Source organism: Centroberyx affinis, unplaced genomic scaffold (genome assembly GCF_046629955.1).
Source record: "Centroberyx affinis isolate AG114_WGS23_722 - 3 ecotype Tasmania unplaced genomic scaffold, CSIRO-AGI_Caff_v1 ptg004126l_1, whole genome shotgun sequence".
Taxonomy (NCBI): domain Eukaryota; kingdom Metazoa; phylum Chordata; class Actinopteri; order Beryciformes; family Berycidae; genus Centroberyx; species Centroberyx affinis.
Genome location: NW_027281900.1, coordinates 225326 through 242551, shown reverse-complemented (window position 1 = coordinate 242551; position 17226 = coordinate 225326). Strand labels below are relative to the sequence as shown.

Sequence of the window (17226 nt, the reverse complement as noted above, 5' to 3'; positions counted from 1 at the left end):
GTTATATTTGTCCGCGCTATATTTAGACCAAAAACTCTGGTATAACATGCAAAGCTCTTTGTGACAGTACATAGCTCTGTGTATACAGCACCAGCAGTGTAGAATGAGTCTTGTACAGAGCGTCTTCATTCAACACTATGAACTGCTGTGAGAAAGTGAGAACCACAAGCCTCTAAAAGTTAATAAATGAACACATAAACACTTACGGAGGTTTTGACCCATTCTAGGTATTGTTGGAAGTAGCCAACAATGGTCGCCGTGTATTTGTCTGTTTCCTGAGGAAGATTAGGAAATATATGAGTTACATATCAGTTACACATCAGTTGGAAATATAAACAAAGAAAGTAATACTAGTTACCCGATTGATCAACTGTGTTGCATTCTGGGAGATGAGATACTGGGCAGCTTCGATGGCGTTGATAACAGCTAAAACTTTGTTCTGCAGAGAGGAAATTAGAGGTTTTTATCAGTCTAAGCCTTAGTTTAAGTTTAAGTCTAGTCTAGATTGCTGGTTAAGACTGGATTGGTGGTTTACTCACCGGCAGGTCGGACGCGGTTCTCTCCAGAAACCTCATGCTCTGGTTCAATGCGCTCTTTACGGGGAAATTAACAACACAAATTAACACCATCGACGTCAAAGGTCAGGGGTTACAGACAGGGGTCATTTTAACACCTGGAAACGCACGGCAATGAAACACCAGGGGAGAACAGGCAAGACACTGGATGAACAATATTCTGCTTTCATTACAGGCATGCAGAAGAAGAGCGGTTTCTTCTTACAAAAACATTGGAAGAGTTTTGTTCCAAAATGAGATATCTACCAAAAACATTTAACTTTGAAACCTTTGCCTAAAAAAATGCTAGCAAATGTTTGACTGAGTGAGGAAGTAGCATTTCTAATCATGTTTAAAAATGGATACATAGCATTTTGGAACGAAACCATTCATGTTCAAAACCATATGTGACTATCATTTCAATTTGAATACAAACACACACACAATATCCTACAACAGCATCTAAAGGGAGATATATTTTCTCAAATTACTTTCTAATATTATCTGTAGGATTTCCTCTAAAAGTGCTAAATGATGGAAGGAGACACTAAATGCACAACATGGACAAGTTGCCTTGGGACACGTCTGCTTACCCTCGCTCTAACATATTTCTTGAAGTTGAAAGTGGTAAAGGAAACAACAAAGAAAAACATAAAAACCTGTGTTGCAGCGCATCAAGGGAAATCTGAATTGCTAATAGCTGCAAATCCTTGGTGTTATTCAAAAGAACGGGATTGTGTTTGACAAAGAAAATACATTTGAATATTTAATTTGCTCTCACTAAGGACAGAACATTTTTGATGACACAGGCCTGAGGGCTGAAAACGCTCTTCATGATGATGTTAAATACTGAAATCATTCTCTCTGTCGAGGAGGATCCCGTTCCTTTAAACACACATTCTGCCCAAGGACAAGACAGCAACTAGTCTGCGTGCAGCTGCCTTGTCTTTATCCATACTCAATTATGCTACATTACAACATTTGCATTGATGTTTAAACCTTGGATGACTTTAAAGGAATAGTAGGAGCTTCTTCCAGTGAATGGGAAGTGAATGGGGAGCTAGACGTTCTGCTTCAAAAAGGGCAATAAATGTCCATAAAATGACTCCAAAATGACTCAGATTTTCATGAAATAATGGATCAAATTAGTTTTTTTTTTACTCATAGAGCGATCGTCAGGCATCAGAAGACTTTGATTATACTACACGAGCTTAATGGAGTAATTTTATGTATATTTGTTGCCCTTTTTGAAGCAGAACGTCCAGCTCCCCATTCACTTCCCATTCACTGGGAGAAGCTCCTCCAGCAACTCCAGGTAAGTTGTATGAAGAAAAAACACTCACCCGAGTTTGTACTGGCATGAGAGATGAGTAGATGATGACCGAATTTTAATTTTTGGGTGAACTATTCCTTTAAGAGCTGATTTCTGGGCTTGAATTAGATCTTAGAGTAAACACTGTAGACTTTCTTTCAGGGCCAATTCAAGTTCAAACCTTTTATTCAAGTTCAAACCTCAAATGTGAAATTTGTGTTGCAGCAAGACAGAAAACACAATACACACTTGCAATAAATAAAAGTTTAGTCTATAGCAAAACTGACAACTAACGTCTAGCATATAAGCACAAATCACCACTTTAAACGCATCTCATTATACTCTTAAAAAAGGGAAAATCCACCCTGTACTCTTGCAATTTATGATGTTCAGTGCATTCCTGGAGTTATTTTGTGACAAAGTGTTATAATTTACCTTTTTGGTGAACCAACTTTGCCTCAACCTGCCTTGTCTACTTCTGCTTCAGTCAGTGATTTCCTACATTTCCCAGAATGCATTTTGACAACTGGTTGAACTGGTTGCATTCAGCTGTAGATTATACATGTAGGTGGAGAGAGCAAGATACCAATAGAGGAGCGAAAGTTTTTAAAGTCGAGAAAAATGTAGTTGTGCCCTTAACTCAAAACACAACATGTCTTGTGGCTTCATTGCAGTCTATTTTCTGCTACTGTTGGTGGAGAAATTGGTCTCTCTCCTCTTTTACAATGGATTTCTTTCTGTATGATTCTTGAAGGTCAATGCAAAATGGCGGCTCTAGAAAGAAGCCCTTTGATTCTGAGGGACTGACACCAAAACCGTTTACTGTTATCTGCTATCAAACTCCATTGTAGCTGCTGGAAATATCTCTAAGTGAAGTTGTCTATGTTTGACTAGTTATCCATGGGAATAATACAAATACTAAACAATAAAATTGGGCCAGAAATGCAAGGTACATTAGTTAGTAGTAGTAGCTTTTTTCCTCACAGTGTTAAAGTGTTTTAGGGTGGATTTTTCCTGAACAGCTGAACTGGAAACATGGTTCTTACCATGGCCTTCTCCATGGGGATGATCTGCTGAGTGTGTATCTGCCGCAGAGTGCCGGCATGGCCTTTCAGAGCCGTCTGCAGAGGGCCTTTAGGCTGCGATACACACACACACACACACACACACACACACACACACACACACACACACACAAACACAGAAACGCATACACACACAGTGGAGATTTCATTTTGGAGAGATTTCATTAATCAAAAACACTGAAGGTAATTTAAGTCCATACACTCCAGTATAAGTCACACCAGAAAATTGGACTTGTTTTCCCTGCCGTCCAATAATAGTCATTTATAAATGTATCTGCGGCCCAGTAAAAGCCATTAATTATTTTCTCTTCCAACATATAAGACTCATACATTCTCCTCCCTGTCATCCAACAGGCTGGAGGACTTGGAGGACTTGGATACCAGACGGGCGGCAGGTGAAAGCCAGTGGGCATCAGGAGCAGGGAACGCACTTTAAAACCGGCTCCATCCCAGCACCCCCTGCACTGGACTCAGCACCATTACAGGAAATAAATGTTTGTGTTGTGTTGCCTTCCCGAAACCCCCACAGGCATGGCAGAGTCGTCAACCTGCTCCCAGAGACTGTCTCTGTGTTCAGCCGTGTGTTGGATGAAGACGCGGCCGAGCTTAGAGGCACCGATCCACCGTCAAGCGTTGTAAATAAATGGTAAATCAAATTAAGTGGCTCTCACCCTGTGGTACTGAGGAAACACTGTGCGGGTGCATGGAGTGGATGTTTATATTTCAGCCAGGATGGTAACGTGGCGTTCTTACCATCAGGTCGGTCTGGGACTCCAGCTCCTTGGCGAAGGAGAGCAGGTCGACCACAGTGACTCCTTTGTTGACCTGGAGATAATTGGGGATAAACAGAGAGAACTATAATGTAAACTTTCTTCACTGAGCAGCAGTGTTGGGGGTAGAGTACTCAGATAAAATTTTTTGTGGTAACTAATTTAACGTGTTATTCTTTCAATTATTGTCTATCTATTGTCTATTATTGTCAATTATTACTATCTGTTATCAGTTACTTCATAAAATTTGAAAGTAATTTCTTCTTTTATTTCTTTAATATTGTTTCGTTTTTGTTAGCGACAATAAAAAAAAAAGGAAAAAAGTGAAAATCATCAAAAGCATTTCATACAGACAGCATGCTGCTAACTGAAAAAAACGCAATCTAAGTCTGCTTGATATAAATTTGATTGACATACTGTTTTAAAAACAGTAACAGTCGTCTTGCATTGCATTTTAAATCAAAAAGATTGACAATACTATGGCATGTTTTTGAAGTGGGCAACACAAAAGTAGTCTAATGAGTTACTTTCAACAAAGAGTAACTTTGTAACGTAACTGGTTACTTATTACATTAAGTAACTAAATAAAGTAACTACTTAGTTTTAATAGTAACTTTCCACAACACTGCTGAGAAGAATGAAACTCAATTTATGTCCAAGATCAGTCTTTTAGATACACAGATCTCAACTGATAAAAGTGAAGTAGGTGGTCGGACAACCGGCAACACGGTGTGAGTGTATGGAGCAAGGTTTCTATTTCAAGTATGGTAACTATGGTTCCCAAGTGCAAAAAAAGTGCAAAGTGATACAGGATATAGAGTAGGTCTGGTTCATTCCACAGTACAAAATAGTGGAATACAGGAAGCATTTGTTGGACCTATATCTTGCACAGGAAACCTCTCATCCTCAATTCATGACAGTGTGTGAATTTCCTACCAGGTACTACACTTTCATTCATTGCCACTGGAGGCTGAAATGAAGTCCTTACAGATTTTTTTGGCGCTCTCTGGGAATAAATGGAAGTGAAGCTGACAGGTCGTGTTGTAAAAGACAGCGAATGCCAAGTTCCAGCTTGTTCCGACACACTCTTTGCTTTGGCAGTTCTGGATAATCAAGCTTCAGCGGTCCTCAACAGAACCCGGTGTACTGTGTCATGCTGCAGCTCATATCAGGTAAAGCCTGGCTGCCTGTTGTATGTCGACTGACAGTGAATGGACCAGTTACATGACCGCTGCAAGGAGACCATTTAACTCAGAGCCTGAGGAACCAAACTATTACTATTCCTAGTAATTTACTGCCATTAAAGTACTACTACAGTAATCTAACACCATTAAAGTACTACTACAGTAATCTAACACCATTAAAGTACTACTACAATAATCTGCCACTATTCAATTAGTGTTTACACTAATCTGCCACTATTCAATTAGTGTTTACACTAATCTACCACTAATAAACTACTCCTATTTACAGTAATCTACCACTAATAAACTCTTATGTACACAAATCTTAATTCAATAAATAAAGTGGTACTTGTAGCATTTAACTACAATTCAATGCAAACTACAACTAATAAAGAAAATGGCCTTTATACATCATTTTGCAGTCATATTTTAGTATATTTTAGTCGTGTGTGTGTGTGTGTGTGTGTATTTGGGTGCCCATGTGTGTCTGTCCCTGTGTTTGCTTGTTCGATGGGTTTGTGGATGTTTGCATGTGTGTGTACTTTTCCTTTTAAGTCTGTGTATGTCAGCTCATTCCTGTGTGTTTTTGTTTGTGGGTGTGTTGTGTGTGTGTGCCTGCTTGACCCTTCATGTTTGTGTGTGCCTGCTTCTTCATGTGTGTGTATCTGCTTGTTCCTGTGTGTATGTATGTACGTAAGTGTGTGTTCCTGCTTATGTTTGTGTGAGTACCCTCTCATTTGTGTGTTCTTGTGTGTATGTTTGTTCCCGTCCTTTGCTTTTTTGTGTGTACCTGCTTATTAGTGTGTGTTTGTGTGTGTCTGTTTACGCCTCTGTGTGTGTGTGTGTGTGTGTGTGTGTGTGTGTGTGTGTGTGTGTATCTGTCACCTCCTCCAGGTAGTCTGCGTAGTTGATTTCTGACAGCCCGGTGTCAGAGAAATCCAGGAGGTTCTGCTTCCCCTCCGACTCTAACAGGATGATTCCCCTCAGGTCGATCTTCACGCTGTCCAGCAGACCGACCACATCCTTAGTGAACTGGAAACAACAACAAAGGTACAATTTACAATTTTCCATTTGGCAGACACTTTTATCCAAAGCGATGTACATATGAGATTTTAATACAACAATAATTGAGGCTTTGGGATGAGCACTTTACAATAAACTGTCAGGAGTGGGATTTGAACCCACGCCTCCATTTGGAGACCAGAAGCCCCATGGGGAAGGATTAACCTTGAGTCTGGCACCTTAGACCAGTGATTCTCAACCTTTTCCATATCAGGGACCCCCAGTTAAGTTCACATTAGGGCTACGGACCCCCATTTGAAGAAATTTTTTTATTGCTAGATCTGATTTTGTCCAGAATCCCATGACTATCTGTAGGTAGAGTGATAAGTGAAACTATGATCAAAACAGTCATTCTTCTACATTCTCTAATTGTGTTAACTTTTTGGAAATTAAATAATGGTGAAGTTTAACAATTCATCAATTTGCTGGGGACCCCCTGGAACCCCCTCAAGGACCCCTGGTGGTCCTCGGACCCCACGTTGAGAACCACTGCCTTAGACCACTCGGCCATCCTGACAGCTGTGGTACAACACTACAGGTTAGACAAGGTCAATTTACTTCTCGTTTCTTGATCTAATTAAGGCTTACTGTACCGTTGCACTCATTCTCAAGAGTGTGAGCTAAATGGCAAGAATGTAAATGTAAAATGTATAAAAAATAAAAGCTTTCATAAACTGGATATAGGTTGAAACAATATTGTGTTATATTAATAGGTGATAGAGAGAAGCAAAACATTTATTTATATGAAAATGTTGTGGATTATGTGGCCATTACCTTTTTGCAGTGTGAGGACACAATCCACTGTGTAAACCATAAAGCTTACAACAAGATTGCACTCACTATAGGTTATCCATAGGTTTTTTGCTTTATAACCTTACATGAAGGAATAGCTGCACCCCTTAAAGTCCTCAGATAACCCAGTGATGCATCCTGTGTTTAGGCTATTAATGTTTACAATTTCACAGTCTGTGTCCAGCAGAGACAGGCAGATAAGTACAAGTCAGCATGGTTAACGTAATGACAGGCTAACAAAAATGCAAAGTAAATGTTTACACTTGGTTGACCGAAGATCTAAAGATGTGGTTTGGACGGGGATTTTCAAGTTTGTATGCCACTAGTATGGTATTTCCTGATCTTGTTTTTAATTACCAGCTTCTCCTTGTGTATATTGTACAGTAGCAGGCTATTGTAGAAGTCTCCATTAATGCACTCATCCTGCAGCTATTTTGCATTACTGCAGCACACAATCCTTTCTTATACAATAGGAACAAATTAGTAAATTGTGGTACAAAACTCTAGCTATCAAACCACTTCCTTGTAACTTCCCCGCAGCTAAAGACAGAGCAAAAGTTGTTTTCTTCAAACAATTCCTCTTGGGGATGGAGCAAAAGTACCGCAGTAGCTCAGCAAGGATGCAGTAAAAAGTGAGATAAAAAGTGAAACTTTCTAATAATAGTTAATTGGTTCTCCATTTTTTGCCTGTTCAGAAGGCGATAATCATACTGTAAGACATAAACTGGCTGTTCTGATTTCCACAAAGGATGTCCTGAATAGCAATATGCAATTTCACAAAAAAAAACAAACAAACATTTTTTCCACCACTATAAAGAGAAAAAACCAAAACGTTGGCCATCAAGTTGTTTACTCCTTAGATGACTTGGTGGTATGGATCCTGTGTGGGATTTCCCCTAACACTGAGAAAATGTCCATCTTATTAAGTTATTTTATCTGGTATTGAGTCATCAAATCTTTTTTTAAACAAAACAAAAAAAGAACAAATCTGCCAGTAGGATGAAATCAATGGGCTTGTTCCCAATGCAGCTTTATGTAACTCGGATGAAAAGAGAGGTAGGGGATTTTTAGCAACAGCATGTAGCACAAACTCAATGTATTCAGATGGAAAGAACATGGGACAAGATCCAAGAAATCTGTCTTTTCTGAAAGAAAACTGCACACCACATTTGAGTTTCATTACAAAATGCTATGAATCCATTTTGGAAGATAAAACTATTACCGGATGTTCAGCGGTCAGTATTTCAAAAGTAACAGATCATTTCATCAAATATCTTACTATTTTGTAAAGGTGTTAAGTTAAATAATAACTTCAATAATACCCATAGTGAGTTTTGTTTTATGTTTTACTTTCAGGACAAATCATTTTGTCAGGTAGGCTATAGGGTAACACAATGTTTAATAGGTTTATAACTCATTTTGGAAAGTCTTCAAACATCTGCAGGGGTGAAATGAAGACTAATGACCAGTGTGTTAAACACACTAAAATATTCAGCGTGGGACATATCAGCTGCTAGCTAAAATTTGCCAAGATAACCTTGCCAACTGGCAGGCTAGTACTAAATGCCTTTGGTAGATAGATATGGCTGGCTTGGGTCAAGAAAAAGAAAACAGTGTAATGTCTCAGGCATGATCTGAGGTAAGGGCCGAGGAATACTAATGCTATCGTCCGGCAGCGCACTCTTTGTTTTGGCAGCGAGGAACTCATTTAGGTCATGCTAAAGAAATGCTGGAGCCAAGGATGGACAATGTTGGACAACATGGCTAGCTTACAGAGCTAGCTTAAAGAGATAACATACAGAGCTAGGTTACAGAGCTAACGTACAGAGCTAGCTTACTGAGTGTCTATTGCAATTAATCAAGCTTGTATTTCAGCTTTTAAGTGAACTTCATATTCAGCACTGGTTTAAATCCAGTGCTATTTATTATTATATTAACAGTACAACAGTACCTACTTTTATACGATTTAACTCATGTTTTGAACTATTCTGCAATTACATGTGATGCTACATTATTATTATTACATAGTATGCACTTTATCCAGACATGTACATGTTATATTGTATATATTATAGTATGTACTTTATCTTGATATGTCTCTGTCACTTGAGGGTTGTTGACAACAAAGCACAGAAACTCTGACAATGTATTATTACTGCACACATTTTATTTGAATAGGTGATTCTACTTTTACCATGTGATATTATTGTGAGCTGTAATTGTTTTTATACTGCAAAATTGCCTCAAGGGCATTCAAGTTTTCTATTCTATTCTATTCTAACCGCTACAAAATTATTACTATCACAAAACTCAAACCAATTCGTACCATTTAAACAACAGGTGGTAACTTATGTCCTTGATTGATCAAATGGCAGCACCTTTATATCCTGAACCCTCTATATTTTTTAAACATATTGAATGATGAACTTTGAGTGATTTTCCAAAATGGATTTAGAGCATTTTGGAGTAAAACTTTTCATGCCAGGTGAATTGAGTTGTCTTGTTAAAATCATGTATCAGTCACATTCCACTATCAGGTGAAGGAATAAACCAATTATAGTGTGTGTCCAGTTTACTGACCACTGTGGTGTTGAGGAAAGAGGAGATGTTGAAGACCTTGTCCAGGCGCATGGCCGAGTAGATGCCTTTGTTCTCTTTGCAGTTACTGAGAAAGACACACACCCACAGAGAGAGAGAGAGAGAGAGAGAGAGAGAGAGAGAGAGAAATGTCATCTTGTAAGTTGCAGTGAAAATGTCTGCTGCCACCAAGTGAAAACAACTGGAAACACATGAAACACTCACATGTTCCCTGATATGAAAGACTGGAATATTTCCTAATATGTAAAAGATAAATATTCCATAATAGCACTTAAACTCCTACTGCATACCATGTGGACAACTGTAATGTATACATCATTGTCACTGCTTGCTTTTTAATGGGGCAGGACTTGCTAAAGCAACGTGACTCTATTAGGGAATATAATGGCGGAGGGTTTCCCATCCCAGCTATCGAGGCCATGCAGCCTCTTACTGGAGGGAGATGATGAAAGACGATGAAATCACAGAGAAAGAGACTGAAGGAAAAAGGACCACAGACAGCATGGAAAAATAATGCTAATTATCTACTCAAGGTTAATAACATTCTCTCTCATTTGCATCGCCACCCATGGTAATAAAATATTATTATATTGGCCTGAACCCATGCCTCCGCCAAAACAAAACAAAAAATGTTGGCAAAATATGAATGACTGCAGGGTCCAGAAATTCTACAGATCACTTCTCTTGCTGCAAAATTCTTCCAATTTTGTTCTTTCTTTCATCCTTTCTTCTTTCTTTCATTCTTTTCCAATTTTGTTGACAGGAAATTAAGATTTTCATTCCAAACTTAGATGAAAAAACATGACACCCACTCTCCCATACTGACTGCTGGCATGCACATTATGGGTTAGTAAGTAGGAGTCATCTTAAGACATTTGGTTATAAAATAGCAAATTTTTGGAGGACAGAATCATTTTCTTTTTTCCAAATATTACCCAATGAATTGCAGGCAGCAAGATTTTTCCAAAATGGATATATAGTGTTTTGGAATGAAACCCTCAAATATAAATGTGCAATGTAGAGATCAGTAAATGTAGACTTGGCAGTGAGGAGAAGCTTAATCGATAATGCAGTCTGACAGCACAGCTCCTTATAGCTGTCAGGGATAAGAGCGTCAGCTAAACACCTAAAATGTAAACAGACAGCAGCTTCATTTTTACCTGTACAGACTCTCTACAGTCAGCTCCAGCTCCGAGTCGTTGTACATGTATCCAGGGATGAAGTTCCTCCACTCTGGGTTGACCAGGTGCGGCGTGTCCAGAACCTGACGAGCCACAGAGCCACAAAACAGACACGTGATCAGTCATTTTCCGGAGAAAAGAACTTGGCGGAGTTGTTATATCAATCAGTGAACTAAATAAACTTGACACTGGAGAGAAGAATTAAAGAATTCAAAGTAAAGGACAATTCAAGAACAACCCAAAGACCCAAATAGAGTGTTATGCATGCTTTGGTTTCCCCTGTAGCCTATATATGTGTATATGTGTGTCCTCATAGTTTTTCATATAAGTGGGAAAGAACATTTCATAATATTTGTTTTGCTAACATCATCTGCAATGAATAAAAATAACTGTTTTACTGAAGTGTAGCTGTATAAGTGTGAAGCAGGGTGTTGCTGAAAAAGAGCACACTCAGTCAACCTTCCCTGCATTCATAATGGTTGAAAAAAATCATAACTAATGTTTTATTATATCCCACTTAATATCCTGTTGCTGTCTTTTCTAGTTACAGAAGAGTGGCCAGTCCACTCCCCTTATTAACTTTCCTTTACTGAGACAGAAGGAAAGCTAAGAGGGACACACAGTAAGCTCGACACAGGAGAGAATACTGCAAAAATATCCATTTTAACAAGGCATTTAATCTAGTGTTGAGTCTTATTTTCTTAAAATAAGTGAAAAGAGATAATTTAAGATAATTTCACTTGTTTCCAATGCAAACCAACAAACAAATCAAGACATTTGTTGAATCAAGAACAATTTTCTTGATACTGGGGAAGTGTTATCTGCCTTGTTTCAAGATATTGATACTTGTTGTGATACTTGTGAAGTAAAGTCAAGTGAAACTGCACTGGAAATAATCAGAATTATTTCACCCCATTGGCACAATGTTTCACCTGTTTTAAAAATAAATAATTATAAATAGCACAGAGGAGGAACGCTGTCTGGGAAAGCTGCTCTACTGGGGGTTTGGGTTTATGAACATTATAGACAAAAGAAAAAAAAATGTCCAAGGCACCTCTTGGAAAAAAAGTATTTATGTAATGGCTAACATCAAAGATGAAAAAGCACCAACGTATTGCAGCTGAATATGAAACTAAATGACTTGCTGAGATGTATTTTTTGCAGTGAAGGCTCTGGTGGGAATTCATCCTAAGCTAGCAGCATTCCTTATAGGCTCTGTGTGATTTCGGGGTCTTAAGCACTGCAGCATCTCTGACTCCATGACTTGCCTGGAAGAGCTGTTTGGTGTGGAAGGGCTCGCAAACCAGCTTCTCTGCATTTCCTCCAGCCAGAAAGATGGCGGTCACCAGTCCCATCAGCACCCAGGAGAAGATGAAGCTAAAACCGACGCCGCTGTGGAGAGGAACAGACGGACCCTAAGGTGCAGCTGTAGTAGTAGTCGGTGTAGGAGGTGTAGCAGTAGTGGAAGGGGTTGTAGTGGGGACGGTCTACAGTTGCTCACTGTAACTGGGGTAAAAGTGTCGGCTAAATGTCCAAAATGTAAAATGTAATGTAAAAGAGTGGAGAAGTAGTAGGAGTAGAGGTAGTAGGAGTTGTGGTAGTAGTTGTGGTGAGTGGAGGAGAAGGAGGTAGAGGAATACTAGTCCAGTAATCAGACGTTTTAATGGCCAAGTAAGTTAGCACATGTAAGGAATTTGACTTGGTGGGTCGCCCGCATAGGTCACATTAGACACAACACAGCACAAAATGATAAAAGTAGTAGAGAAAAATATATTTTTTAAATTTAGAGGTCTTTGTAAAAAGTGTCATAGTAGAAGTAGTAGTCGTAGTATTAATAGCAGTAGTGGTAGCAATAGCAGAAGTAGTAGTAGTTATAATAGGAGGAGGAGTACTAGAGTAGTAGTACTAGAAGTAGTAGTACTAATAGTAATATCATTTGGTTTGCTTTAAATCTGGTGAGTTTATAAATGTAAATTTTAACTTTAATTCAAACTGCATTGATAAAACATTCAATTTTAACAATTCCATCATCAAATGGAAATAAGAACCCTTGTTATGGCAACAGTTTTTCAGTTTTATATTGTGAAGCTGACAGCCTGTGATGTGGACAGCGGACTCACGCCATGAGCAGCGTCCCCCCGGTGTTGGAGATGCAGCCGCGTGTCGTGGGTGAGGCGTGCTTGTCGTATCCCAAGGTGCCGCACAGCAGGCCCAGGAAGTTGAAGGCCAGGACCAGGACCACCATGCAGCACAGAGCGATACAGCCGATCCACCTGGAAGGAGCGGGCAGAGCCAAGAACAGTCAGCGGCAAAAAGGAAGTCAATAGAGAAGGGCAGTCGAAGTCCTGTCGAAGTGTCCGACCTGCTCACTCATTCACTTATGTTTGTGGCTGTTCTCCTTTGCCTAAAATGGCATTTCTGAGGCGGTGTCATTATGTTAATTCATGATAATTAATGTCCCTAGAAGCCGCTTCCCATTTACAAGTTATTGGGAATTCATCAACATACATATGTGAATACGACTGATAACAGATGCTTACGAACGTTTGATGAATGCGCCGTAAGTTTTTATTTTACGCAGAAATGTTTGCACTAATATACGACCTTATTGATAAATGAGACCCAGCAAGAACATCAGCTAAACTAAAATATAAATGCAATCCCCAGCCGCTAATACGGCTCATATATCATCTTCTATTTCCCTCTATAGCACTTGCACTCCTAAAAATATTGTATAAATAGTAGGAATGTGCCATAAATCCACTATATTGATACCAACTACTAATGCACACTTTCATTTTAGCTCATAAAAGTAAGAGAGAGAAGAGGAAAGTTAAGAGAAGAGTAACCTGAGTCAGACTGTAGCATGAAACTAACGGTCACACATCTCTCCCAAATTGTGAACAATGATGATATATTTTAAGTCAGACTTGGTGTGTAGACAATACTTACATCACAGTACATTATTTACATGATCTAATTTCCTCGTTGATGCCCATGTATTTTTTGGAAAATGACAAAATGTTTTTTGTTAAGTGGTTACAAGAGCCCAAAGGTCATGAAACTCTCTCAACAGATAAATGACCCTGACAAGTTTCGGTTTAAATAACAAAACTAACACACAGTTTTGTTGCAGTTAGTATAGTAGGACGTCAGTTTACCTGTAGAAGTCCATCTGGTCGATTTCTGGGTAGTAGTCCTCGATCTTGGAGTGGGTGTGGCTGATGAAGATGGTGAAGTTGGCCAGGCAGCTCTGCACCGGGAACGCCTTGGCGAAGCTGCTGATGTTACTGCCGATACCGTCCACCAAACCCCGAACACCTGAGACACACAGAGAGAGAGAGAGAGAGCGAGAGAGAGAGAGAGAGAGAGAGAGAGAGAGAGTCTTTGAATTTTGAGGGTTCTTGCAGTGAAACATCTCATGCAAAAAATGGATGAAAAGTAGCTAAAACCACTTTAAAGCTGCACTAGGTAACTTCACACACTTGCAGCCCCAAATGACAGTGAGAGGTAACTATCTGAAAAATTTGAATTTCATTACCCAGAAATCATCGGTAAGCTGCGTAATGTTCACTAATCACCGGTCTGTGATCACTTAAATTGACTTCACAATTTCACAATGAAATGAAATGGCATTTTGACAGCATCTTGCTTCCTTAATTTGATGTGTTTTCTGTTGAAATAGGATGTTGGGGCAACCAATGGGATATCAGTTAGGGAGAGACAGGCAGTATTATTTGAAGGGTGGAGCGGAGGGGCAGGACTGTGATTTGACATTTATTGTTCAATATATGTATATTATGGCATAGAAACACAACAAAAGCTTTAACAGCTTTTTGTTGGTATAAATTGATATTGTGTGATATTGTCTTTGTTTTTGTTTTTATGTGGTAATGTTTCTTTGATGTTTTTGGAGTATTGCAACTGCTTGCTGTGAACTGAATTGCCCCATTGGGAACAATAAAGATTTCTAATCTACTCTACTCCAACAAGGTAAAAAAAAAAAGTCATTTTTTATTTCATTGTGACTTTAATACCAAAGGTATTAAAATCCACTTTGTGATTTAGGCTGGTAAGACGGATATATTTTTACACAAAAATCTTGCCGAGTGCAGCTTTAAACTTAAAAACCACTAACTCAAACTCTTACTCAAATCCACATGACAGTGGGAGAAAGGAAAGACAGAGAGAAAGAGGAAGAGAGAGTGAGGAGGTGGATGAGTGGGGATGGATGTCAACAGCAAAGGGCAAGGAGAGTGATAAATCCCAGTGATTCATACTGTAATCCAACAGCGTATTAACACATATAAGAGGAGTTATTAGATTAACAGAGAGTGGAATTATTTGTGTTTGCCTTCAGGAAAAAAAAAAAAGGTTTTAGGAATGTAAAATGTCTCTTACCCTCCACAACTCCTCTGGTCTGTTCAGCCACCATGTGCGGGGTGTCATTCAGAGAGGAGTAGCCCTGTGACAGGAGAAGAAGGACAGGGTGTTAGGACATGGGATGTACTGCAATCAAACTGTGCATAGAATAGAACAGAATAGAATAGAATAGAATAGAATAGAATAGAATAGAATAGAATAGAATAGAATACTGTGCAATCAGGGTGGGAAATTAACCTCAATTTAGGCCAGTTTATCTACTTTACCAGTTACTGTATTTTGGTCGGTAACCAACCATCATTTGGCTAGTAAAGTAGTGAAAGTGACTAGTGGATTGTAGCAGCCACTGTGGACACTAGTGGACAGAGGTTAAAGGAAAAATCCACCCTAAAACACTGTAGACTGTTAAAAAACAGTTATTAGATTTTCTTGCATTTCTGCATATTCGCTGCTGTATTTTCTTATTTTCGATTTTTCACATAAGAGATTTTTTTTTTTACCAATTTCTCCATGGACAGCAGCCTCAATAGACCATAATGCAATGCAGCCACAAGATATGCTGCGTTTTGAGTTTGAGTACGTTTTGAGCGCCACTCTCACTTTTTCTCAACTGGAAAAAACACTGTCATGCTCTCACTTTTCTATCGCTATCACTCTCTCCTCCTACATGTATAATCCCACAGCTGAAATGCAACAAGCTCACGCCTGTTCTCTGTGGGTTGTCGAAAGGCATTCTGGGTAATTGCAGGAAATCAGTAACTGAAAGTGGACGAGGCAGGTTGAGGGAAAGTGAGTACACAAATTACAACACTTCATTGCAAAATAAGTCCTGTAATGTATTGACCATCACAGATTGATGATACCTAACAGTGTAAAAGGATCAACAGGTGGATTTTTCCTTTAATGCACAGTGACAGGAGGTGACAACAGGTGCAGAGCCTCACTCACCCTCTGGACGATGCTGCTCAGGTCCGTTTTCAGTACATTGTTCACACTTTCCAGCAGAGCGTTCACCTTGGGTAGCTGAAACACATTACAGACAATGAGACACTGATCGATACACAGTGATGGATGGTCAATCAATGATGATCAATCAATGAGCGATTAGGTTTACATTTGCAGCTATTGTGCATGGTCACCTTCCTGCATTAATCCTGCATCTATCCTTCATCAAGTACTGCTGCAGAAAATGTATTTCTTGAGTGTTATAGAGTAGAACCAAATTAGTGTATTTGATATACAGTATATTTGATGGGAGGGGGAGGGGCGGGATTGATTAAAAAAATGTATTCATGTATTTATTTTTGGCATTTATTGTTCAACATGTGTATATTATGTCATGGAAAATTAGCTAGCAAGGTGAACAAGTCATTTTTCATTTCATTGTGACTTTAATACCAAAGGGACAAGAGAGGCAGAAGATCTAACATTGTTAACATGAGAGGGAGAGAGAGAGAGAGAGAAAGAGAGAGAATGAAAGAGAGACGGAGAGAGAGAGAGAGAGAATGAAGGAGAAAGAGAGAATGAAGGAGAGAGAGAGAGCGAGAGAGGGAGAATGAAGGAGAGAGAGAGAGAATGAAGGAGAGAGAGAGAGAATGAAAGAGAGAGAGTGACTTTAACCTAACCTTAACCAAACATTTAATGTGCCAAACATGTGAAAACAGTGTGTTCAGTTTGTGTTTGTATTTACACATAATCCTTTCATGGTGGAGGAACGTAATCTTCACATTATTCATGTCCACCACATGTAATCTACATTTCAGAGTTCATGCTCATTCCACAAATCGTTTTGAGACTGCGTTGGTGTACAGTTCTGTACCCGTGTGAAGTTGGCGCTGATCTGCAGCTGGGCCAGAGACTGGCGGATGTTGCGGCACAGCTGGGCGGAGGTGGCGTCGGACTCCTCGTCCCGGCAGCCCGGGTCATTCAGGGTCCGGTTCATACTGGTCCGCACCAGGCTCAGGTTGAAGTTGAGTTTCCCTGTTCCGTCCTGCAGGACCTCCAGAGACACGCTGACGTTCTCCAGAGCCTCCTTGGTTTCACGCATGGCTGCAAGAAACCACAGATGAGGTGGAGAAAGAGGATGTGGACGGGACTGCTGTTAGGAGAAGATAACCAGGACATAAAGGAAAAAATATCCATCATAACAAGTAATTTAATGTCTTAAAAACATATTTTTCTAAAAAACAAGTGAAAAATCTTCCAGTGGGGTGAGATAATTTGACTTGTTTCCACTGCAAATCAGCTTGTTCCAAGATTTTTCTTGAATCAAGTCACTGTTGATACCACTGGAGTGAAATACCTT

At 39.4% G+C, this 17226-nt stretch overlaps 1 protein-coding gene across 1 annotated transcript in view; it reads right to left on the bottom strand.

Moving 5' to 3' along the window:
• The window catches only part of prom1a (prominin 1a), an 84800-nt gene that overhangs the window by 5907 nt on the left and 61667 nt on the right, over nucleotides 1-17226 (bottom strand). Inside the window, exons 9-23 of the mRNA XM_071542581.1 lie at nucleotides 16741-16970; nucleotides 15870-15944; nucleotides 14940-15003; nucleotides 13700-13859; nucleotides 12659-12811; nucleotides 11807-11930; nucleotides 10518-10621; nucleotides 9340-9424; nucleotides 5791-5937; nucleotides 3705-3776; nucleotides 2913-3005; nucleotides 1148-1165; nucleotides 540-593; nucleotides 359-439; nucleotides 207-275 (exon numbers count right to left, since the gene is read on the bottom strand). Coding sequence (XP_071398682.1) covers nucleotides 207-275; nucleotides 359-439; nucleotides 540-593; nucleotides 1148-1165; nucleotides 2913-3005; nucleotides 3705-3776; nucleotides 5791-5937; nucleotides 9340-9424; nucleotides 10518-10621; nucleotides 11807-11930; nucleotides 12659-12811; nucleotides 13700-13859; nucleotides 14940-15003; nucleotides 15870-15944; nucleotides 16741-16970 — 1529 coding nt within the window. The remainder of the gene's footprint in view (nucleotides 1-206; nucleotides 276-358; nucleotides 440-539; nucleotides 594-1147; nucleotides 1166-2912; nucleotides 3006-3704; nucleotides 3777-5790; nucleotides 5938-9339; nucleotides 9425-10517; nucleotides 10622-11806; nucleotides 11931-12658; nucleotides 12812-13699; nucleotides 13860-14939; nucleotides 15004-15869; nucleotides 15945-16740; nucleotides 16971-17226) is intronic.